At 43.6% G+C, this 24786-nt stretch overlaps 1 protein-coding gene across 1 annotated transcript in view; it reads right to left on the bottom strand.

Moving 5' to 3' along the window:
• Svopl (SVOP like) overlaps positions 1–24786 on the bottom strand; it is a 65120-nt gene that overhangs the window by 17606 nt on the left and 22728 nt on the right. The window contains exons 8-14 of the mRNA XM_021164258.3: positions 23573–23698; positions 22122–22250; positions 20240–20313; positions 16796–17007; positions 14530–14641; positions 11779–11860; positions 10726–10815 (exon numbers count right to left, since the gene is read on the bottom strand). Of these exons, the coding sequence (XP_021019917.2) occupies positions 10726–10815; positions 11779–11860; positions 14530–14641; positions 16796–17007; positions 20240–20313; positions 22122–22250; positions 23573–23698 (825 nt within the window). The remainder of the gene's footprint in view (positions 1–10725; positions 10816–11778; positions 11861–14529; positions 14642–16795; positions 17008–20239; positions 20314–22121; positions 22251–23572; positions 23699–24786) is intronic.

Here is a 24786-nt window from a genome sequence, read left to right as displayed (position 1 = left end):
TGGCATACCCATAACAGATACAAAAAAAAAAAAAAAAAGGCACACTAAACCTCAAACTCCCCCACTGTATATTATGATTTAAACATTAGATGTATAGAGAACAAAGAGAGAGTATTGAAAGCTGCAAGAGGAAAATCACAGGTCCCATGTTTAGGAAAATCCATAAGAAGAAGGAACTGACTCCTTAATGAAAACTTTCAAAGCCAGAAGAACCTGGAGTTCTCTACTTTAATTTCTAAGACCATGGATGCCAACCTACATTACCGGACACAGCAAAATATCTACTGTAGTTTAAGAAGAAAGAAAAATGGTCTGTGGCACAAACAAGCTAAAAGAATTGGTGTCCTAACCAGCCCTACGTGGAACGACGGCCACAGTACTGCAGACTGAAAATAGGAATAAGCCCACTTGAGAGATATAGACATAAAACAAGTGAGGCTATAATTACTGAAACAACTGGACTGAGAACACAGGAAAAAATATAATAAAATGGCAGCAATCAACAAATACTTTATAATAATATCTTTAAAAATTAATAACCTCAACTTACCAATAAAAAAAAGAGTAGCCAAGTGGCTTAAGAAAGCCATCTTTCTGTTATCTACAAGAAATCACCACCTTGCACTCAATGATAGGCACCACCTTAAAATGAAAGGTTGGAAGAAAGTATTCTAAGCATCTGTGACCAGGAAGCAAGCAGATGTCAACAATATCCTAATAATCAGCAAGATAGACTTCAAATTAAAATTAGTCAGAGAGATAAAGAAGGCTATATCCTTCTAATTGAGGGAACAGTTATCCAAGAATATATTACAATCCTAAGTATTTATGCAGCAAACTCTGACACACCCAATTTTATAAAAAGCATATTGAACTTAAAGACACAGATAAATTCCAACTCAGTAATAGTGGTTGATTTCTATAAATCTTCTTTCTCAATAGGTCAGCTAGTCAAAAGAGATACATGTATCAAAATTAAATATATAATACATCAGGAGGACCTAACATATATACAGAATATTCTACCCAAATACATTCTATTCAGCAGTCCATGAAAGTATTCCATGAAAAGCAGATCACATCCTGGAAACACAAAAAAACTCATAACAATTCCAGAACCATTGAAATAATCCCATGCATCCCACGTGAATAAAATGCAACGAAGTGTAATATCAACAGCAAACGAATTCCCAGTACTTAGACAAACGAGTGTGCCAGAGAGGAAATCAAGGAAAAAATTTAATTTTCTGTAATTGAATAAAAATTAAAACACAACAAAACAAAACCTGTAGGATGGATACATTAAAAGCAATCCTAAGGAACTTTTAAATCTCTAAGCACCTATATTAAAAAAAAAAAAAAAAACTCAGGCTGGAGAGATGGCTCAGCAGTTTAAGAGCACTGATGGCTCTTCCATAGGTCCTGAGTTCAATCCCCACCAACCACATGGTGGCTCACAACCATCTATAATGGGATTCAATACCTTCTTCTGGTGTGTCTGAAGACAGCTACAGTGTATTCATATACATAAAATAAAAAATTATTCTTTAAAAAAAATCAGGGTAACTGGGCAGTGCTGGCACACACCTTTATTCCCAGCAGTTGTTAGAGGCAGGCAGATCTCTGAGTTTGAGGCCAGCCTAGTCTACAGAGTGAGTTCCAGGACAGTCAGGACTTTTATAAAACTGTGTCTTGAAAAAAAATAACAAAAATAAATAGATACATACATACAAACACACACACACATAAAAATCAGGGCACTGACTTTATGATGCAATTCAAGAATTTAGAAAAGCAACAATCCAGTAGACAGCAATAAATAATAAAACTCAGAGCAGAAATGGAATGAAATAGAAATGAAGAAAACAATGCAAGGAATCAACAAATCTAAGAACTGCTTCTTTGAAAACATAAACAAGATTGACAGACCCTTGGCCAACTAAACAAAAGAAAGAGATGACTCAAAATAGCAAAATCAGAAATGTACAAGGAAACTTTACAACACACACAATCAGAATATTATAAGGGGATAGTTTTAAGTTGTAAAACTGAAACAAAATTGATGAATTTGTAAATCATCCAAATTCCCAAAGTTAAATAAAACCAGCAAAAACAGACCATAACAAATAAGGAGAGTGAAACAGTAATAAAAAGCCTTCCAGCTTTAAAAAAAAAATGCCCAGGGCCACGTGGATTTACAGCAAAATTCTACTAGACTTTAAAAGATATATAGCATATTCTTTTTAAATTATTTGAGAGGGTGGGGAGAGGACTTCCAAATTCCTTCTATAGATTCAGTATTTCCTCATTACCAAAAGCAGGTAAAGACACAACAAAAAGGGCAAACTAGAGTCCAATAACCCTCAGTGACCATCCACGTAAAATCCTCAAATACTTAAAAACCAAATACAGGCACATATCAAAAAAGACCATATGCCATGATCAAGTTGGCTTTACCACAGAGATGCAAGGTTGGCACAACATTCATAAGCCATTAAGCATAACAAATCATATAAACAGACTTAAAGACAAAAGTCATTTATCTCAAATAGGTGCAGAAAAAGCCTTTGACAAAATCCAACATGCCCTCATGATAAAAGTCCTAGAGAGAGCGGGACTGGTGGGAACATGCCTCAATATGATAAACATGATAAACATGATATATGACAACTCCATAGACAATACCATCCTTTTAAATGGAGAAAAACTCAAAGTAATCCCATTAAATTCAGGAATGAGACAAGGCTGTCAGCTATCCACATGCCTTTTCCATACGTGCTTGACACACTAGCTAAGCAATAAGGAGAAAGACACCAAAGAGTTACAAACAGGAAAAGCCAAATTACCCCTACTTGCAGATGATATACTATATATAACATCCCCAAAATTCCACCAGAAAACTATTAATGATCAGTAATTATAGCACAGTTGTAGGACCCAAAGTCAAACCCCAGTAGCCTTTCTATATGTCAGCAACAAACATGCTGAGAAAAAGGATTATGGGCACACGCTCCTTCACAATAACCTGTTGTTTTTTTAATCTAAGAATAGATCTAAAGAGGTGAACAATCACATAATAAAAACTTTCAATTTCTGGAGAAAGAGATTGAGAAAGACCCTAAACAATGCAAAGACCTCTCATGTTCATGGATCAGTAGAACTGATACTATAAAAATGATCATTTTACCAAAAGCAATTTATAGATTCAGTGCAATCTCAATCAAAATCCACATGGTATTCTCCACATAAACAGAAAAAAAAAAAGAAAAAAAGAATCCTAAACTATTTGGAACTTCAAATGACCCCAGATATCCAAAGCAATCCTCAGCAAAAAATGTCCGAGGTTATCATCCCAGAGTTCAGGCTATATTCCAGAGCTGTAATAATAAAACAGCTTGGTACTGGTACAAAAGCAGATCAGTGGAACAAAACAAGAGACCCAAACATGAGCGTGTAAGCAGAACCACCTGATACTTGACAAAAATGCCCAAAAAATGCAGTGGAGAAAAGAGCATCCTAAGCAGATGGTGCTGGCGCACTGTGATGTGCATATGAAGAAGAACAAAAGTGAACCCACATCTACCCATTCCAAATGGACCAAAGACCTCAAGGCAATGCCCAAAATACTGAAACTGCTAGAAGAAAACATGGACAGTGCAAGACAGGTGTGGGAAAGGACGTCCTGGATAGGACTCCATTTGCTTCAGGAATTAATAGCGACAATGGACATATAGACCACATAAAAGACAATGGACGTATAGACCACATAAAAGACAATGGACGTATAGACCACATAAAAGACAATGGACGTATAGACCACATAAAAGCGTCTGTACAGCATAGGAAACACATGAAGAGAAAGTGTGTGTGTGTGTTATATATATATATATATATATATATATATATACTCAAAAAATGAGTCAAAAAAACAAGTGATGGGCTGAATAGGTGGCTCAGCAATTAAGAGTACTTGCTATCCTTCCAGAAGATCCAGGTGGTTCCCAGCACCTCATCAAATGACTCAACCATCCCCAGTTCCAGGGGATCCATAGCCTCTGGCCTCTGTGGATACCTGTGGGCACATACCCACATGCATACACTCACACATAATTAAAAATAATAAAAGTAGAATTTTTAAAAGAAATAACCCAGTGTGAAAATGGGCTACAGCTCTGAACAGAAGTTCTCAAAAGAATAAATAAATGGCTAAGAAATATTTCAGAAGGTGTTCAACATCCTTAGCAATTAGGGAAATGCAAATTAGAACTAGTTTGAGTTCGTATCTTACCCGAATCAGAATGGCTAAGATCAATAAGACAGCTAAGGACAAATGTTAGTGAGAATATCGGGAAAAGAAACCTTTATTTACTGTTAGTGGAATTGCAAATCGGCATAAACTCTGAATATCAATGTGGAGAATTCTCAAAAACCTAAGAACAGATCTACCACATGGCCCAGCTGTACCACTCCTTGGCATAAGTGCCAACACCCTACTCCACAGATACATGTTCAACAGGAAAACAGGAACAATTTAATGTCCTTCTGTTGCTGATTAAATAATGAAAATATAGGAAATAATACACAATGAAATACTATTTAACTATAAAAAAAAAGCATGAAACGTGTAGGTAAACAGATAGAACTAAAAAACATGAAGCCAGGCATAAATCCCAGCACTCATGGGGTAGAGGCTACTGGCTCTCTGAGTTCAAGGGTCAGCCTGGTCTACACAGGGAGTTCTCGGACAGCCAGGGGTTACATAGAAACCCTGCCTCAAGAAAAGAGAGGTATACTGAGCCAAGTAGCCCAGACCCGAAACAAACACTTCATGTTCTCTCTTATTTGTGGGTCCTAGCTCTGGGTTTTTAGATCTGAGTACGTAGCCAGGAGTCACCGCAGAAACTAGGAAAGCTAGAGAGGGACCATGGGGACAGGAAAATAGGGGCTTTAGAAAGGGGGATAAAAGTCACAGGAGGATGAATGGAAGTGGGGAACGGCAGAGTGGGGACTTAACTGCAAAGGAGGAAGGAAGCCAGTGTTGACAGGGAAGGAGGAAGAAGGATAAAAACACACTAAGAGCATGAAAGAAAAGCGATAGGAAAATATATTGGTTTATGTTTACATAGACAGACAGACAGACGTGTGTGTGTGTGTGTGTGTGTGTGTGTGTGTGTAAAGAGAGGGGGAGAGAAAAAGGGAAAGAGAAAGGGGCAGTTATGACACTTGGGGTGATACCATAGACTATCTAATTAAAGCCCCAATACAAAATATGGCAATCTTCCTTTGGAGTTGCTGGCCAGAAGAATCAAAGAGACTCCCAACAATAGAGGTTATTATTGCTGTTGCCTTTGGCTGCTTCCCCAAACTTGAAGGTAATAGCTATTGCTGAAGACAACACACACGTTGGACACAGACTTGAAGGAATTGAGATGGAACTGACCTGGAAGCATCCTCCTAGAGGACGAATTCTTGTGTCTAATGATGCTATGCAAGCTGCCAAGAAAGAGGAGCAATCGCCAGTCCTACCTAGTGATAGCATCTAACTCCTACAACCACCAGCAACATAGCAAGCTATTCCCAATGGTGCAGTGGTGGTACTGACATCTTAAGTGTAACCAACTGTCTAACAGGGTCCAAGGCTTGCTCAGCAGGAGAGAATTCAAGCCTGGTACTGCAAACCTAGTCGACTACCTGTAGCTGGGGGAGTCTCCCTAAAGGAGAGCCTGCTACCGTTTTCCTGAACTAATATATTTGCTATTTTCTAATTATTTACAGCCACAAATAAGTGTTGCTCTCATCCCTCATCAAAGAACCTTTGTTTTGCATCAGAAAGAGACGCTATAAAAATTCCCAATGGATCAAAAAGCAAAGAGCAGCTGACCATGGGGTGGCCAGCTGCAGTCAATGTACTACAATTAGCCTGCACCTAAGGCTCAGAAACATCACAGAAGATGAAGCAGGAAGACTGTAAGACCCAGAGGACAGGAAAGTCTGCTACACGATAGTGTCTTCTGTACAATAGGGAGCTTTACCATGAAATCTCAACAATACAAACATGCCAGTGTCGATGAAGGACGCCTCACAAGGGCCCCGCTCCTAGATGAAAAGCTTCAGGCAAGTGAGAGCTAATAAGACAGGGACATGCAGTCTTCTCTAGGTACAAGTCTGCTGATAAGGTATCCAACCCTTAGCTGGCAGCCCAAAACACATGCATATACAAGCAACATTAAATGGACTCGGTAGGCTGCGTGTGTGTGTGTGTGTAAAATAATAATTATGCAATCACAAACTTGAGAAGAAGTGAGGGGTGGACATGGGAGAAGTTGGAGCAAAAGACAGGGTGGAAATTATGTAACTGAAAGACCCCCGGAGGGAGACCCTCACTCAAGCCTCGGGACAGCCTCGAACCCAAGAAGACACTGAGACCAAACTCAGAATATAGGAAGGAAGATTTAATAAAGCCACAACAAGCACATGGACCAGAGCTCTGGGGTCGAAACTCATACACCAAGCATGGTGTAGAGGAGGATCGACGACGGCTCAAAATTTTTACAGGCTTATATAGGAAAATACCAAGGGGGGAAGCGGGGCAGGGAAATTACAAGTTTGCGTAACTGAGGGTTTTTGCCAAGGGAGTTTTACGTAACCATGGGGTCGTGTCCTATATTTGGCAATGTACCCGATCTATTGGAACATTCTGAGGTTTGTTCCAGGAAACCCTTATCTCAAAAATGTTCCTGGCACAGTCCTCAGTTGGGAGGGGTTGGACTCTGGGTTGAAGAGTTCAGGTAGACTCTGGGGTGAAGAGTTCAGGTAGACTCTGGGGTGAAGAGTTCAGGTGGCCAGTAATTTTCCACTTTCATAACTACAGAACTCATGTGTAAAATTCCCAAATTAATACGTAAAAAACCTAGAAGATATATTAACGTGATATAACTAATATGATATACTAAGAGAATAACAATTTTATTTCATAAAACAAAGACTATTAGTGAGCTATATAAATACTGCTATAAAAATTTTTTTCTATGATGGGGCGGGGGCGGGGGTGGGGGGTGGGATTTATACTCCAGAAACCATTTCTTAAATTAGTCACTGAAAGAGGATTCGAGGTGAAGAGACCTCCTTCCGCTTAACAAAGGCTCCATTTGTTTGCCATGCCCCATTCTCTGAGTGAACTTTCCCACTGGCAGTCCTTTGTGCTGAGTTGTGTGCGTTGCACGTGTGTGTGAGGCATACACTTGTGCCTTCATTTATTTGCATAATGGTCTCATCTTAATAAGATGTCTTGTTTAGGTTTGGCCACAAGAGGGCAGTCTTCGTTGCTTTGGCAAGCTACTTTCCCTAGCTGTTCCACACATCAGGCTGTGTTACTGAAGTCCTTCATTCACCAAGACTTAAGCACCCATCCATAGAAGGTCTCAGTACATCTATCATACATCGCTGAACCACGGGACTCCTAATGTCATTGACCCTGTAGGTCTATATGCCCCTCCAAAGTCCCTATGTTGAAATCCTAATCTCAGACACGAGCATGTTCTATTTGGAGGTGGGTCCTTTGGGAGGTGCTTGCACCCTTATAAAGCAGGCCACACGAGGCGTTTTCATGGGTGCAGATACAATGAGAAGGCGGCCATCAGCCAGCAAGGCAGAAAGGGCCCTCACAAAATCCAACTCTACAGACATCTAATCCTGTGCTTCCCGTCCCTAGAGCTGTCAGAAAGTTCTGTTATTTATAAGCTACTCAGTCTGATTGTTTTCCTGGGTTTTTTTGTTTGTTTTTTGTTTATTATTTTTGTTTGTTTGGGTTTTTTTTGAGACAGGGTCTCACTTACCCTTGGCTCTAAACTTACTAGGTAGGTGAGGATGGCCTTGAACTTCGGATCCTCCTTCCTCTACCTCCCAAAGTGCTGGGATTGCAGGGGCTGGAACCCAGGGTGACTTGCATGCTAGGTAGACACTCTTCCAACTGAGCCACACCCCTAGCTCCTCAGTCTATGATACGTTGTTATAAGAGCATGAGCTAAGATACTTGGCTAGGATTAAGGCACCTGATTCCTAGATGCTTCCCAGAATAAAGGAGAATAGCCCTTGGTCTAGCTCCATGGAAGCTTTGTGCAGGCCCCTTCTGCACTGTAGCAAGCCTTTACTTTATAGTAAAATTCTCCTTTTTTGTTTGCATGGAATACATAAACCTGGATTTTATTATTTTTATTGCAGTCAATTTCTTAACAACTAGATACCTCAAAACATTCACTTTTTTGTTTTGTTTTATTTTGTTTTGAGACAGGGTTTCTCTGTGTAGCCCTGGCTGTCCTGGAACTCACTCTATAGGTAGACCAGGCTGGCCTCAAACTCAAAAATGCGCCTGTCTCTGCCTCCCAAGTGCTGGGATTAAAGGCATGCGCCTCCACTGCCCAGCAAAACATTCACTTTTAAAACTGCATTTGAATTAGACTTTATAACATTTAGTCTTTAGATTATGTACATATTACTAACTAAGGTATATGGCTTTTACTTTTAAAATATATTTTATGTGTGTATGCATATGGGGGGGGGGAGGTGCTATATGTGTGTAGTACCTGAGATGTCCAAAAGAGGACATCGGGTATTACAGAGCTGTGGTTACAGATAGATGTCAGCCACCCGACATGGATGTTGGGTGTTCGAACTGAACGTCAGTCCTCTGGAAGAACAGCAAACATTCTAAGCACTAAGCTATCTCTTCAGGCCTGGAAAGTTTTCGCTTGAACTTATTGAATCACCTGTTGTAGAAACTAAGAAAGGAAAGAATCTTGTGAGAGGAAAGCCAGCTCCTAGCCCCACTCTCCCAGTGGATGGCGCAGCGCTCAGAAAGGCACACAGGGCAGACGACTCAGACTTGGCTGTGGGTACTTAAAGTGCAGGTAGCGGGTCTCCATCTCTACCATCTGCATCTCTGGGTAGAGCCCAGGAATATTTATGTCATAACACTACCCTAGCACTTAAGACTGACAGCTATCACCAAGGAAAGCCTGAAGCAGCTCACTCCATGAGAAACCTAGGCAATACCTTAGGAGTGGACATGAAGCGTCCCAGACTTGAATTCTCCACATTCAAACTGGTTAAGGAAGTGAAGTACATAGTGGCTGATTGCACTGGATGGGATTTAAAGTGCCTTTGTTTCTCTTATTTTTACATTCCCTCTTCCCCTCATTCCCTCCCCTACCACAGTTCCTTAAAGGCAATAACAACAACAACAACAACAATAATAATAATGTAAAACCAGGTTGTTAAAGCTAGTTCCAATATCCAAACACTGCATCATGCATCTTGTTGGTGCTCAGTAATGAAGCAAACTCTTCCCCATGAAGACAGACTCAAGAGGCAGCAAAGGATGCTTCTATAGATTGAAATACATCTGAGCTTTCAACACACAGGAAAAAAGAAGCAGGAGCCTTCTTCCTGCTTTGCCGAGTGGCCTTGCAGAGCTTGCAGTCTTGCAGAGCTGACACTGATACAAATATGCAAATATGCTATTACTCACCCCTGCTTTAGAATGTGGAAGGCATAGGAAGAATGAGCTACAGCCACCCAGAGTTAGGAGCTCACACTTCATGCCCAGGAAGCCAAGCAGAGCAGAACCCCTCAGACCTCAGGCCTCAGGCCTCAGCCCACGTTGTGATCTTTTCTGACCCTTGCCAAGGCCCCTGGAATCAATGTGGCCTGATACATAAACAGTGCCAGATCCCTGGGGAGAACGCTACTGGTGACTGAGAACCCAGAGTCTCCATCCCCACTGGAAGCTGGGAGAGAAAGCTGGCCTCAGGCAGGCTGCTCACAAGGAGACTGGGTGCCCCACCCACCTACCCCTCCACCCTCCAACTGGTAGGCTGTTCTCTGCTACAGGTGAAACAGGCAGGAAGGATTTTCAAAAGCAACAACGAAAGACTTAAGACAGGAAACTCTTTCAGGGGAGTTTAAAAACTTTGTAGACACAAAAATTCCCTCTATTGAAATATAAGAAACATCTTATGATATGGCTTGATGGTTAAGAGCACTGACTGCTCTTCTAGAGGTCCTGAGTTCAATTCCCAGCAACCACATGATAGCTCACAACCATCTGTAATGGGATCCAATAACCTTTTCTGGTGTGTCTGAAGACAGCTACAGTATACTCATTTATACAAAATAAATATTCTTTTAAAAAATAACAACAACAAAGATAGGATTTTATCCCAGCCTGTGCCAGACTTCTGCCCAGCCCCACCTCCCGGTGTCAAAGCTCTGCCTTCCTGATCTACCCCCAGTATTTTCTTGCTTTCCTTTTCTTTCTTTCTTTCTTTCTTTCTTTCTTTCTTTCTTTCTTTCTTTCTTTCTTTCTTTCTTTCTTTAATTATTTATTTATTATATGTAAGTACACTGTAGCTGTCTTCAGACACTCCAGAAGATGGTTGTGAGCCACCATGTGGTTGCTGGGATTTGAACACAGGACCTCTGGAAGAGCAGTCAGTGCTCTTAACTGCTGAGCCATCTCTCCAGCCCCCTTTTCTTGCTTTTCAATAGTCCATCCTGGCTGACAAGTTCCACAAGAGATAGAATTCACAATTAGAGCCCATAGATAATTAAGCATTCATGCCCCAAATAAAGCAGAAATCCTTGCTATGCCCTTACTCTGAGAGCACTAGGGTCTCTTTCCCCAGCCCACTGAGGTTCAGTCTCCTTGCACACACCCTTCTTGGGTACCTGGGATATAAATGGAGCTACCATTGCTCCAATGCGACACAGGGAGCCGCTGGTTCCCATCCCTATAGCACGCATCGGGGTTGGGTAGACCTGCAGAGAAAAGAAATAGAAAACACCCATTGGTGACTGGTCGTCCCAGGATTCTCTCCTTCCCTTCCCTCTCTAGATCAGGTTTCTTTATTTGTAGCATACTGGTTGGATTTCGGGGCAGAAGATGCTCTTTGTCTTTGGGATACAGTTTTGAACTTTTTAAAAAAAGTTACATTTATTTATTCCCCATGTGTGCGTGGATATGCATGCATTTATGGTGCATGTAGAGATCAGAGGAAAGCTCGAAGGAGTCAGAGCTGTCCTTCTATCACGTCAGTCTAAGAGATTGAACTCAGACTGTCATGTTTGGCAGCAAGTGCCTTTTCCCAGTGAGCCATCTCCCAGCCCGTGGTGATTAATTTTTATTGTCAACATATTTGGATGCAGAGCTGCTTAAATTAATAAAGAACAGAGCACTGGGCATGCCCCAATCAGTTGTTTAATCCACTAATGAACTCAAAATTTAGATAGACTAGAATTTTGGAAACCTCGTTAGAAGACGTGGGCACTGGCATGTGCTTTTGAGGGTGTATCATAGCTCGAATCCCTTCTTGTTACTCCCCTGGCTTCCTGGCTGCTATGAGGTAACCAGCTTTTCTCTCCCACACCCTTTGACAATGGTGTCTCTGTTACAGACCAAAGGGTAAAACAGACAGCCATGAGCCAGGACAACTGGAACTGAGCTAAAAGAGATCTTCCCTCCCCAAAATTATTTCAGGCATTTGTCATAGTGACAAGTTTGACTAACATCCTGATTTTACAAGAAAGGAAAGAGATCTTGTCTTTGAGAGACTGGATTTCAGTAGACTGAACAAAAGAGGGGAAGCCCATATCAAACTCTCTGATATCATTCTCATAGAATGTTTTAAGAAACTTGTCGAATGGTTAACAGCAGACAGAGATGCACAGATTGAAAGCTTGCTGGGCGTGTCCTGTGTAGCCACGTCATTTTCCCATGCTCACCTCAGCAGTGTAAATGTAGATGGTGTTGAAGTTTGCTGCCACCAGGGCCCTCAGCATGAAGAGGAAGCCAATGAGGCCTGCACTGAAGAGGAAACAGAGGAGTTACAGGAACCGACACAGAGGACCTTCCAAGATGGTCTCACAAAGCTCTGAGCCTTGGCAGGATGCTGTCCTCAAATGGCCTGACTGGGACATCCTAAGCCAGTTTCCTTACAATCTATTCTCCAAATCACGATGCTTAGGCCTGAGGATCCCTGATGCTGAGGCCCTCCTGAGGCTTCCCATGAGCACATGCCTTGGGAATGGTACTTATTGGTATAATTGCTTTGCCTGCATGTGCATATATATAAATATATGTTCGTTACATGTATGCCTGGAAGGTCAGAACAGGGCATCAGATCCCCTGGAACTGGAATTCAGGTGGTTGGGAAACATTCTGTAGGTGCTGACAACTGAACCTGGGTCCTCTACAGGAGTAGCAAATGCTCTTATCTGCTAAGCCATCTCTCCAGCTCCCCTCTTATCTCTTCTTTAAATCAGTAGATCGCCTAGTCCCTTGTAAGATGTAAATGCTCTGTGGTATTGTCTAGAGAGCAATGACATGCAGAAAACAAGAGATTGTGTGGTGCCCAGACACAACAAATACATCCACAACACAAGTCCTGCATCTAGGGCCCATTGTGGAAGAGGGGTCAGAAAGACTGCAGGGAGTTTGCTCTAAGAAAGTATATCCTAGAAATGTCAGAGAGGCTGTACCCATAAAGTCTCATCCCCATGGCTATCTGAACAAGACCTGAATACCAATGATACCAATGGACATGCTAACATGGAAGAAAGCTCTCAGGGCCTCAATTCTAGACAAAGAACTATAATCAACTGGGAATACTAAGAGCAGGAGCAATGGTTGTCCCCAAGGAAACCTCCTCCCACATTGGTTATCCAACAGCAAATGGTCACCCCTGTGATCACAAACATACAGGTAATAGTATATGGACTGAGCAGGATGTATTTATGTATTTAGAGTGTGAGTGTGTGTGTGTGTGTGTGTGTGTGTAACAATGAAAAGTTTTTAAATGCCATAAAAGAAAGCAGGAAGTACATGGGAGAGATTTGAGGAAGGAAAGTAAAGGGGATAATGATGTAATAATAACTTCAAAAAATAAAGAAAAATCTCAAAAAAGACCCAATTCACATATCTAAAAGAGAGAGCAATGGCAGACTGTCTCAGTCAGGGTTTCTATTGCTATGATGAAACACCATGGCCAAAAGCAACATGAGGAAGGAACAGTTTATTTGGCCTACACTTCCACACAGTAGTCCATCATTGAAGGGAGTCAGGACAGGAACTCAAGCAGGGCAGAGACCTGAAGGCAGGAGCTGATGCAGAAGACGCCATGAAGGGGTGCTGCTTACTGGCTTGCTCCCCTGACTTGCTCAACCTGCTTTCTTATAGAACCCAGGACCTCCAGCCCAGGGGTGGCTCCAAACACAACAGGAGAGGCCTTCCCCTATCAATCACTAATTAAGAGAATTTACTGCAGGGGCTAAAGAGATGGCTCAGCAGTTAAGCACACCGATTGCTCTTCCAGTAGACCTGAGTTCAATTCTCAGCACCCACATGGTGGCTCATAAGCAGCTGTAGCTCCAGCTCTTAGCGATCCGATGCCCTCCCACAGACAAATATTCAGGCAAAATACCAATGCGCATAAAATAAAAAGATATAAATCATAAATAAATATTGAGAGAGAGAGAGAGGAAGGGAGGAAGGAAGGAAGGAAGGAAGGAAGGAAGGAAGGAAGGAAGGAAGGAAGGAAGGAAGGGAAGAAGGGAAAAAGGAAGGAAGGAAGGAAGGAAGGAAGGAAGGAAGGAAGGAAGGAAGGAAGGAAGGAAGGAAGGAAGGAAGGGAAGAAAGGAAAAAGGAAGGAAGGAAGGAAGGAAGGAAGGAAGGAAGGAAGGAAGGAAGGGAAGAAAGGAAAAAGGAAGGAAGGAAGGAAGGAAGGAAGGAAGGAAGGAAGGAAGGAAGGAAGGAAGGAAGGAAGGAAGGGAAGAAAGGAAAAAGGAAGGAAGGAAGGAAGGAAGGAAGGAAGGAAGGAAGGAAGGAAGGAAGGAAGGAAGGAAGGAAGGAAGAGCCCTACAGTGAGATGTTGTGGAAGCATTTTCTCAGTTGAGGTTCCCTCCTTTCAGACACCTTTTGCTTGTGTCATGGTGACATGTAGGCAGCCAGAACCCAAACGCTACACAGATATAGTTTGCTTCCACTGCCTGGAGTGAAACTTTTTAAAATTTCAATCTATGGTTGGTTGGCCTATGGTACAGAACTTACAGATCAATAGTCAACCCCCTATTATTGCTTAGGGTTGCCGATTTGGGGTGATGCTTGCTATCTGAGGCAAGTACTCTACACCTGAACTAGGTTTCCAGCCCTCGGATATATGTTGTCTGTGTCACTGGACTAGTTCCCGTTGGTCCAGATAATTTGGTAGGGCTATTCTCCAGTTCTCCAAGAAGCTTTGCATAAAGAACCTAAATAAACTCGTGGATAAAGTGAACATCTCTGTACTGCACAGCATCCCGTGAGAGCTGAAGGAGGCGGAGCATAGAGGAGGGAGGGCCTTTTAGTCTGACAGACAGCCTGTTCTCTACTCTCCCTTGTGAGGTGACACATTCCAGACTCCACTGATCACCAGGAGTCAGGAAGTCACTTGGATGGCTTTCACTCCCCTTGCGTAGAAGCAACAGAAGAGCAAATACCTTGAAGTGCAGATATTGAGGAGAAGGAAAAACAGCGCCGTGCATCCCATGGTGATCGACAGGCTCAGCCGTCTGCCCAGGAAATTGATGCCCAGGATATTTAAAGGGTTCACTAGAAAGCAAACAGCAAACACAAGTGGTGACACCTTGGAGCAAACATGGCCTACATAGACACCAACAGGGACCCCTCCTGTCATTTCATAAGGAAGCAGCTACCATCTTAAACCCAGGCACACTGTCATGGAATCTGTGACATACGACTCCAGTGTACTTTTTCCTTGTGGGTCCATGAGTAACAAATACTGGTATACATAAAGGCGTGTTTTTCTTTTCTTTTCCTTTTTCGATACAAGGTCTCTGCAAAGTCCTGACTGTCCCAGAAATCATATAAACCAGGTTGGCCTCAAACTCACCTACCTTTGCGTCCTAAGCACTTGGACTAAAGGTATATGTCACCACACCTAGCTTTATTTTATTTTACTTCTTTTTTATTTTACTTTTTTGCTTACTCTACCATAATCGTCTTTTGTAAACTACCATTTTGCTAGAACTAAATGCCATGAACCGTTGTCCATCGAACTCAAGTCTCCACTGATTTTCTGTTTTTGAGACAGGCTTTCACTGTGTCGGCTTGTGCCACGACACTTGGCTCCAGGTTCTAAAATTTTTTGAGATAGGGTCTCATATCACTGTCCTCAAACTCAGCCAAGGATGACCTTGAATTTCTGGTCCTATTGCATCCAGTCCCCAAGCAATGGGATTGCAGACACACACCACTACACCTAGTTCATGGGGATTTTGTACATGTAGGTAGGCAAGCACTCAAGCAATAGTCTTCACCCCTCATCAAGGAAACTTCTCTGCAACTACTGAAAACCACAACCAATCAAATACATATACATGTGTAATTTAAATGAATTTTCCCCATCTAAACTGACAATACTCCCTCAAGAGCCAAAGACTATCTAACAAAACCCATGACCAGGCATGATCTCTTTGGAGTTGTTGGGCAGGAACCTACCAAAAAACAAAACAAAACAAAAACCACCACAAAACTATCAAATCATACAAAACAGATCAGATTGTACAAAAGCCGGACCATAAAAACATTATAGGATATATTGTTGCTCTTGGCTGCTTCCCAGAGGTGGAAGGTAAGTCCCTCCTGCTGAAGATGCCATGCACTTCAAACCCAGAACCCAGACGACCCAAGCTGGATCTGACCTGAAATCCTCCTTCCTGAGGACTATTTTTGTGGCACCAGAAGGCACCATGCAAGCTTCCAAAGGAGGGAAGTAGCCAACTGTCCTATGATGCCTACAAACACCACAATGACCAGCCAGGTACAATGACCCCAATAGTGCATGCACACCTTGGCACTAACCAGAAGCTGTCATCTCATTGGATGTAAGGACCACTCAACAGGAGGGAAATCGCTCCTGGAACTGGGACCCTACCCCAGCTCTCCAGGAATGGTGGTGAAGTCATGGATCTTCATGGAGAGAAGACCCTACAACCGCCATTTCACTGAGCCAGCATAATCGCTAATGACACTATAAATATTTATTCTTATACCCACAGATAAGCATAGTCTTCACCCCTCATCAAGGAAACATCTCTGCAACTACTGAAAACCACAACCAATCAAACTCCAGAGTTATGGAGCCCAATCCCAGTGGTTACATCTTCAAACCACTCCTGCAGCTAAAGCTCAGGGAACATTGTGGAAAAGGGACGGAAAGATTGTAAGAGCTGGGGGGGGGGGGGGAGAGGGGAGGAGAGAAAGTTTGCTGTAAATAAATAAATAACCAACCAAACCAAACCAAACAAAAGCAGAGGGTGTGAATTTGAGAGTGGGGTCCATGGGAAGAAGAGGGATTTATATTATGATCTCAAAAACTGGATCTCTTTGTATGAGACCAGGTCTTACATAGCCCTGACTAGCCTGGAACTCACTATGTAGATCAGGCTGGCCTAGAACTCACATAAGTCTTCTGGCCTCTACCTCCTGAGCATTGGGATTAAAGGTATATGTCACCACTCTAGACGAAAAATGTATCTTGGAATTGATAAAGTGGAATACTTCAAAGCTTTGCTCTTTTAGGCCCTCCTCCCTACAACAGTCCAAACCCAGGATGTAGCAGTGTGATCTGAAGACCTGAGGAGCTCTGCTAGGAGGGAGCCCGGCCAGGGAGGTCACACTTCTCTTAGTCCCTGAGCTGCAGGAACCCTGCCTGAAACAGGGCAGGTACATGAGCAATCTTACAAGCGATTTCTCCGAGGGTGCTGATGATCATGGTCCTGTAGTCAGAGGGTGCAAACATGTGGCAATAGCAGGGACTCAGACCCTCCCCTGAGTCCCCTGTGGTCTCTACCACCTCTGGTTCTGACTCCGACTTTGAACCGCAGACCAGATCCCGCTCAAGCAGCTCAGCGCTGGCCAGGATGACCCCATAATAGGCAAAAGAAATTCCCAGCCTGGAAGTATGAAAAGGATATCATTAGCAAAAGCCTGGGGGACCAAAAAAACCCATGGCAGACAGGGATAAGAAGGGAGATGGTCTATGTGGAGGGCACATAGAAACAGAAAACAGCCTATACTATACAGCATCCACAGCGTCTCCAAAGGCATTTGGAGAAACATGTGTATGCATTTCTGTTGGACATAAAGTTTGAACTACAACTACCAATTCCTACCATGCATGTGGTTTTAACACTAATAGAGACCCCTAGACAGGATTCCAAATTATCTGTTCCCATTTGGACAGCAGGCAGCTGTGTGTAGAATGTTCCATCTACTTCACAAACTTGCAAACCCTTGGTACAGGCAGTCTCTTTAAAGATCTATTTTTATTTTATGTGTTTTGCCTGCATGCTTGTATGTGCACAATGTGCATGCTGTGCCCTTGGAGGCCAGGAAGGGGCGTTAGATCTCCTAGAGCTGGAGTTAAATGGCTGTGAGTCACCATGTGGGGGCTAGGAACTGAACTGGGGCATCTGCAAGAGCAGCCAGTGTACTTAACTGGTGAGCCATCTCTCCAGTCCAGTGGTCTTTTTCAATATAGCTGTTCTTATCCATTATCAAGTTCAAGAAAACTTGTAGGGTTTTAATTTGTATTTTCTTGGTGACTTTAAGGTTGATCATGTCTTGACATGGGCTTCAGATTCTCAACTTGGGTGATATACCTAGTCAAGCATTTTGTCTATTTCGAAACTCAGTTGTTGGGGCTGGAGAGATGGCTCAGTGGCTAAGATGGTTTGCTGCCCTTCCTATGGATACAAACTTGAGTTTTCAGCACCCAGGTTGGATGGCTCACTCCCATATGTTTCCAGGAGATGTGACATCCTCTTCCGGCATCCTCGGCCAACCACACACAGGTGAAGTACAGAGAAATACACACATACACATAAATTTAAAAAAGAAAAATCTTAAACTTGATCACCTATCTTAACTTGTTGAAAGACAATTATATATATATGTATATGTATACATACACACACATATATAATTTGTATTTTATATGCTTATTATATACTGTATTATACACACGTATACATCCAAAAATGTGATATATATTTCAAATTTCTTCTCTTAGTTGATAGCTTGCCATTTGGGTTTCTCATGATATTATGTGGCACAGAGGCACTACATTTTTGTTTATTTGAGACAGGGTCTTGTGTACCCTAGGCTGGCTTCAAACTAGTAGCAGAAGATGACCTTGAACCTTGGTCCCCCGTCTCACTTTCCCATTGCTGACATTACAGGACCACCAAGCCCAACTCCAGAGATGCTAATTTAATGTAGTAAAAGCCATCAGTCTTTCCTGTGTATTAAGTGTCTTTTAAGTCCTACTTGGAATCCTTTGCTTACTCAAGGTTAAGGCTGCACAGTAGAGAGGCCCTCCAAAGGCTGTACCACCGTCATCTGTGAGCTCAAAGGGTCAGTCTCTGTTGTAGGATAGACAGAGAGCCCAGACTGCAGAAGACCAGGAGGTGAGCACAGACAGACGTGGGAAGAGCTGGGAATACTGTAGAATATTAAGGTTTCCTCTCTATTTTTACAGTTTTATCATTTTGGGGGTGGGGTGGGGTGGGGTAGGGTGGGGTAGGGTAGGTAGTATTAGAAAGACAAGACATTGCGGGAGAAGCTATTTGATCTTCTGTGTGCATTTCCCCAGTGCCCCTGAAAGTGGATTTATAGTAGTCCTCTTATCCATAGACCATAGAGGGTTCATTCTAAGACCTTCAGTGAACACTACCGATCACACCATGATGCCTTACATGACAGTTCCTATACAGACTAACAAAACAATCTGCAATCTGCTGTGATAAAAATTCTATGTACATGTAGTCTCTCTGTTGAAGAAGCCAAAACAAGTATGATCTTTGGACTCTGGTTAACTATGGAAACAGAGCTCATGAGAGACAAAGTAAGAAAGAAAGAAAGAAAGAAAGAAAGAAAGAAAGAAAGAAAGAAAGAAAGAAAGAAAGAAAGAAAGAAAGGAAGGAAGGAAGGAAGGAAGGAAGAAGGGGGAAGGGGGAAGGGGGAAGGGGGAAGGGGGAAGGGGGAAGGGGGAAGGGGGAAGGGGGAAGGGGGAAGGGGGAAGGGGGAAGGGGGAAGGGGGAAGGGGGAAGGGGGAAGGGGGAAGGGGGAAGGGGGAAGGGGGAAGGGGGAAGGGGGAAGGGGGAAGGGGGAAGGGGGAAGGGGGAAGGGGGAAGGGGGAAGGGGGAAGGGGGAAGGGGGAAGGGGGAAGGGGGAAGGAAAGGAAAAGGGGAAGGGGAAGGGGAAGGGGAAAGGGGAAGGGGAAAGGGGAAGGGGAAGGGGAAAGGGGAAAGGGGGAGGGGAAAGGAGAAAGGGAAGGGAAAGGGGGAAAGGGGAAAGGGGAAAGGGAAGGGAAAGGGAAAGGGGAAGGGGAAGGGGAAGGGGAAGGGGAAGGGGAAGGGGAAGGGGAAGGGGAAGGGGAAGGGGAAGGGGAAGGGGAAGGGGAAGGGGAAGGGGAAGGGGAAGGGGAAGGGGAAGGGGAAGGGGAAGGGGAAGGGGAAGGGGACGGGGAAGGGGACGGGGACGGGGACGGGGGACGGGGGACGGGGGACGGGGGACGGGGACGGGAAAGGGAACGGGAAAGGGGACGGGAAAGGGAAAGGGAAAGGGAAAGGGAAAGGGAAAGGGAAAGGGAAAGGGAAAGGGAAAGGGAAAGGGAAAGGGAAAGGGAAAGGGAAAGGGAAAGGGAAAGGGAAAGGGAAAGGGAAAGGGAAAGGGAAAGGGAAAGGGAAAGGGAAAGGGAAAGGGAAAGGGAAAGGGAAAGGGAAAGGGAAAGGGAAAGGGAAAGGGAAAGGAAAGGAAAGGAAAGGAAAGGAAAGGAAAGGAAAGGAAAGGAAAAACGGTATATTTGTGGGACTACTCTACTTGAGGGAGTATCCTCCAAATACCAGTTTGGGTTTTTGTTTGTTTCTTTGGTTGGTTAGTTGGTGGTTGGTTGGTTGGTTGGTTGGTTGGCTGGTGGGTTGGATTGGGTTGATTTTGGTGTTTCAAGACAGAGTTCCTCTGTGTTGCCCTATCTGTCCAGGAATTCACTATGTAGCCCAGGCTGACCCTGGACTCACAGATCCTCCTACCTCTGCCTCCTGAGTGCTGCGATTCAAGGCATGCATCACCATGCTTAGCATACCTGTTTATTTATCTTTTGCCTTGCAGTAATTATGTTCTTACCATATGATCCAGATCTGTAATGTGGTCCGAAGGTATTTAGAATCTAGTAGATCTGCAAATCTTCCTCTTTTCTCCTGGGAAAATGCACCGGAGGGTCAGACCACATACACGGAGAGCTAAGGACATAGTTCTCGGATTTATTGATCAGACAGAGAGAGAGTTACACTGGAGTATGGTGCGGCGAGATCATCCCTGTGTGGCTCAGTTAGGAGGCCCTTTCCCCACCAAACCCAAAAGACTGATGTGTTAAAAACCAAGCCTAGGGTCTGGAAGACAACTCCTTGGTTCAGAGCACTGTGCAAAGGACCAGTTGGATCCCAGCACCCACAAGGCAGCTCAGAACCATTCCTTACTCCATCTCTATGGTCTCCAAAACCCTCTTTTGGCCTCTGGGAGGCACTGACTGGATGTGGAGTGTAGCTATACATGCAGGCAAAACACCTAAACACACAAAATAATATTTTTTTAAAAGAAAAACAAACAAACCTGGCCCTGCCTAGTGGATCTGGTCACTGAGAATTAACTTGATAATGCATGCTCTGCTTAGCTGACAGATTGATCTACAGAAGTATGGAGAACTAGAGGGCATTTGGAAACTGATGTAAACTTTCAGAGGTAGGGCCCATTTGTCCCTAGCCCTTTTGATCACTATTTGCTTCTCAGCTACCACAAGGTGGGCAGCTCTTCTCTGACATATCCTTCTGTCAGGATGATGTGCCGTCACAGGCCGAGAAGCAATGATGCCTGCTGGGTCTGAGGCTGAGTCAAACGTGACCTTTCTCTTCATGAGGATGTCAATGTCTCAGTTACTGTTCTGCTGATGTAACAAACATCATGACCAGGCAACTTACAGAAGGAAGCTTTTAACTGTTCTTATGGTTTCAGAGGGTCAGAACTCCATGACTGACATCCATGTAAGTGCAGGGATTTTTTTCCAGGATGGCCCCTCCCTAGTGCTAGCCTCCTCTGAGCCTTCAAGATGAAGTTGCCTAGAAGGGAGGCAGTATTTTAATTTCTTTTAAAAGGGGGGGAGGGGTGACTAGAAAGATGGCTCAGACACTAAGAGTGATTACTGCTTTTCCAGAGAGCTGGAGTTTGGTTCCCAGCACCATGTTGGATGGTTTACAACTACCTTAATCCAGGAGATCCAACATCATCTTCTGGCCTCTACTAGCATCTGCACAGTTCACATGTTCACACATACACACACTCACACACACACACACACATACACACACACCTTTAAAACACAGAAGAGGGGCTTTCAAGATGCTCAGCAGGTAAAGACGCTTGCTTGCTACCAAGCGTGATAACCTGAGTTCAATTTTCAAAACACACAACGTAGAAGAGAATTGACAGCCACAAATTGTTCTCTGGCCTTCACATGCATGCTGTGGTGTGTACATCTGCACCCATACCCACAAACATACACACAAATGAATAGACATTATAAAAATACTCCAAGTAATAAAACTAACGCGGGAACAGAGTATGTGATCATATCCTAGTATGCAGCAAGATGGTTGAGAAGTTTTTGAAGAAAACTTTTAGGCCTTATGGAAATACCTTCTCAAAATGAGACAAAGCCAATATAAGAAAATAAAATCAAAAATCAAAAACCTTTTATATTATAAGCCGTGAATACAAATGACATATTAGCTCTGCAAGGTAAGAGGCAACATTTGTGTTTTATCAATAGAAAGATTAAGTCAGGTAATTAATCAGAATTACAGGGCAGTATGGCAGAGGAGAGGTAAACTGAGTCACATCTCTAATCTGCTAGGCCATTCCTCTGCCTCCAGGAGCCAGATTAGAGAGCATGGGTCCCTTTCCTGCTAGACTACTGGACTACGAGTGGAGGACAACCCAGATGTGAACTCACCAGGATGGGCTCCACCAGCCGTCCCTCTGGCATGACTGAGCGGTTCATCTTGGCAATGCTCTCCAGGGTGTTCAGTGCAGCCTGGGTGTTCCCAGTGGAGACGTTGAAGCGAGCAGATTCAGGGATAAACTGGGCACAGATGACAAGGAGTGTCAGAGCTATAGGTTCCATCAACTGTAAAGGGTGCCTTACTCAGTCCTGGCAGGCCCCACCCCCATGGGATGGTCGGCAAGCTTAAAGGCATACAGCATATCAAACACTTTCTTTCTGTGAGTTTGCGCTGACTCAGAAATCTGCCTCTAGGGAGAGAGATCTAGAGAACAAGATACACTGGACTAAAGCCAAAGGACTAACTTTAGATATCTGAATACAATATAGATTTTTATTTAATTTTTTTTTACAGATACGTCAATTATATAATGGGAGGTATTAGATTCTGGGCTTGAGAGCAACTCACATACAACAAATTCCAGGCTGCACTTGAACCTAGAGACTTCAGAATATTCAATGTTGGGATGTAGTTGGCTGAGAGAGCCATGAAGTCTTAGTCTACAACCACAGAGACCAGGGTCTTCCCACGGGAAGCAACAAGCCTGATAGCCACTGGCCCCAAAGCACCTGCGGGGTCTAGATGTGAATCTTGGGGATGGTGGGTACACCCTGGGGATTAACCCCAAAGCTTCCTGCAAGCGAGGTAAGCATTATACCCCTGAGCCACACCCCAAGCCTCCTGGACCAGGGAGGGGTGAGGGGTAATTCTGAGCAACAGATCTGAGGAGACTGAGCCTCTGAGCCTGTACAGGGGAGAGAAGGGAGAGTGGCCCTGAGACCAGCCATGGGAATGTGTGGATGGTGGAGGTCATGATATTGCTTAGTGTGGAAGAGAAAAGGCTTGGGAGGTTATCAACTCTTAAGAGGGGGCGCGGGGGGAGTGTCCCCGTGGAGACCACCTAGGGGCCTTCTCTTCCTCAATTCTCTCTTTCTGCTCCCTTCTTCTTTTCTCTCTCCTCTCCTCCCCTCCTTTTTCCTTCCTTTTTTTTTTCTTATGTATCCCAGGATGGCTTCAAATGACTATGTAGTTGAGGATGACTTGAACTTCTGAGCTACCTGCCCCATCTCCTGAGTACTAAGATTACAGCAAGCACGCATTACCATACCAGGTTTACACTGTGCAAATGAACAAACCGAGGGCAGCTTCAAGGATGCTAGACAAGCACTCAACCAACTAAGGTACACACATTCCCCATAACTGAAGTTACTACAGCCCCAAGGGATCGGTCACACTCTCAGGCACCTACCCACATACAGACACGCACGGTCACATACGTAATTAAAAATGAAAGTAAGTTTGGTTTTAAAGGAGGCTAACATAAAAAATAAATACATTTGTGGAGAAAAGAGGTCCGTGGTCCAGCAGAAAGGTAACATAGAGGCAGTTTCAAAAGCATCACCTTGAAGGCCATGATGAGGATGATGCCAGGGATGGAGGCGATGCGGATGAGCCAACGCCACCCAATGGTGGGGATGACCACAGAGGCCATGCTGATGATGAGCAGGGAGCCAGCAAGCCAGAAAACCTGGGGAGAAAGACCAGAAACATGACTGTTCCTTCGGTCCCATCTCTCTGACATTTCCCCTTGTGTGGAGCCTTGGAGCAGATTCTTTTGCCTAGTTTGTGAGCAAGGTGGGAGTTCTGAGGGGAGACAATTGGGTCCTACTTCCAGGATGGCTCCTCTGATCTGAGGAGTTGATAAGTCACTCTGCTCCATGGCTCTGTTTTTCTATAAATTGTTGGCTGTACTTTAGCTCCAGAAAACCATCACTAAAGTTTAAAACAAACAAACAAACAAAACCATCTAATACTCTGGAGGTTCCAACACTGATTTGTTTCCTGGCACAGATAATGCAGTCCCCACATCATGAGGAAGCACAAGGGGGTGTGATGGGGTGGGGAAAGGGCTCTGCTCCCAGCTCCCTGCAGGCATTTGCTTTCTCAGGATGGGACTTAATTTATTTACTCTGCCTGCCTCCCACACTCCTTTAGACACATCCAACAAGGAAGTATTTGTTCCTTTTTCCAAAAACAGTCCATAGACTATATAATGCTGTATACTTTTTTTTTTGTTTTATGTTTACAAATTTGATAGCAAGTACTGTGGGCCCTGCTGGTCAAGAGTTATTAATAGAAGCACCCCCATTAGCCTGTGCACTCCCACCCATTTAAGATGAAAAAAGATAGCGCTCACCCCATCTCACAGAAAGAGAAAGAAGGGAGCGTTTTAGAAGACCCTTTAGGGGGCCAGTTGATGGGTGGCTTTTAAAAATATTTATTTTTATGTATATATGTGTTTTACCTGCATATGTTTGTGTACCATATCTTGTGATCAGGGAGGCCAGTAGGCATCAGATTCCCTAGAACTGGAGTCACAGGTGGTTGTAAGCTGTCAAGTGAGTGCTGGGAATTCTGTTTTCTAGAAGACGATCAGTGCTCTTAACCACTGAGCCATCTCTCCAGCCCCAAGGGAGGATTATTTTATAAACGATAATTTCACCAAAAATGGATTATTTCAGATAGTGTTAGGGCTATAAAGAAAAAAGAATAACGTATGGAGAATGACTTGGGTGACAAGGGACAACTTTTCTGAAATAGATATAGCTGCTGTAT

This window comes from Mus caroli, unplaced genomic scaffold (genome assembly GCF_978045245.1).
Source record: "Mus caroli unplaced genomic scaffold, Mus_caroli_1 scaffold_7, whole genome shotgun sequence".
In the NCBI taxonomy this organism is placed as follows: Eukaryota; Metazoa; Chordata; class Mammalia; order Rodentia; family Muridae; genus Mus; species Mus caroli.
The sequence above is the reverse complement of the archived record's forward strand: the minus strand, read 5'-3'. Positions and strand labels throughout refer to the sequence as shown.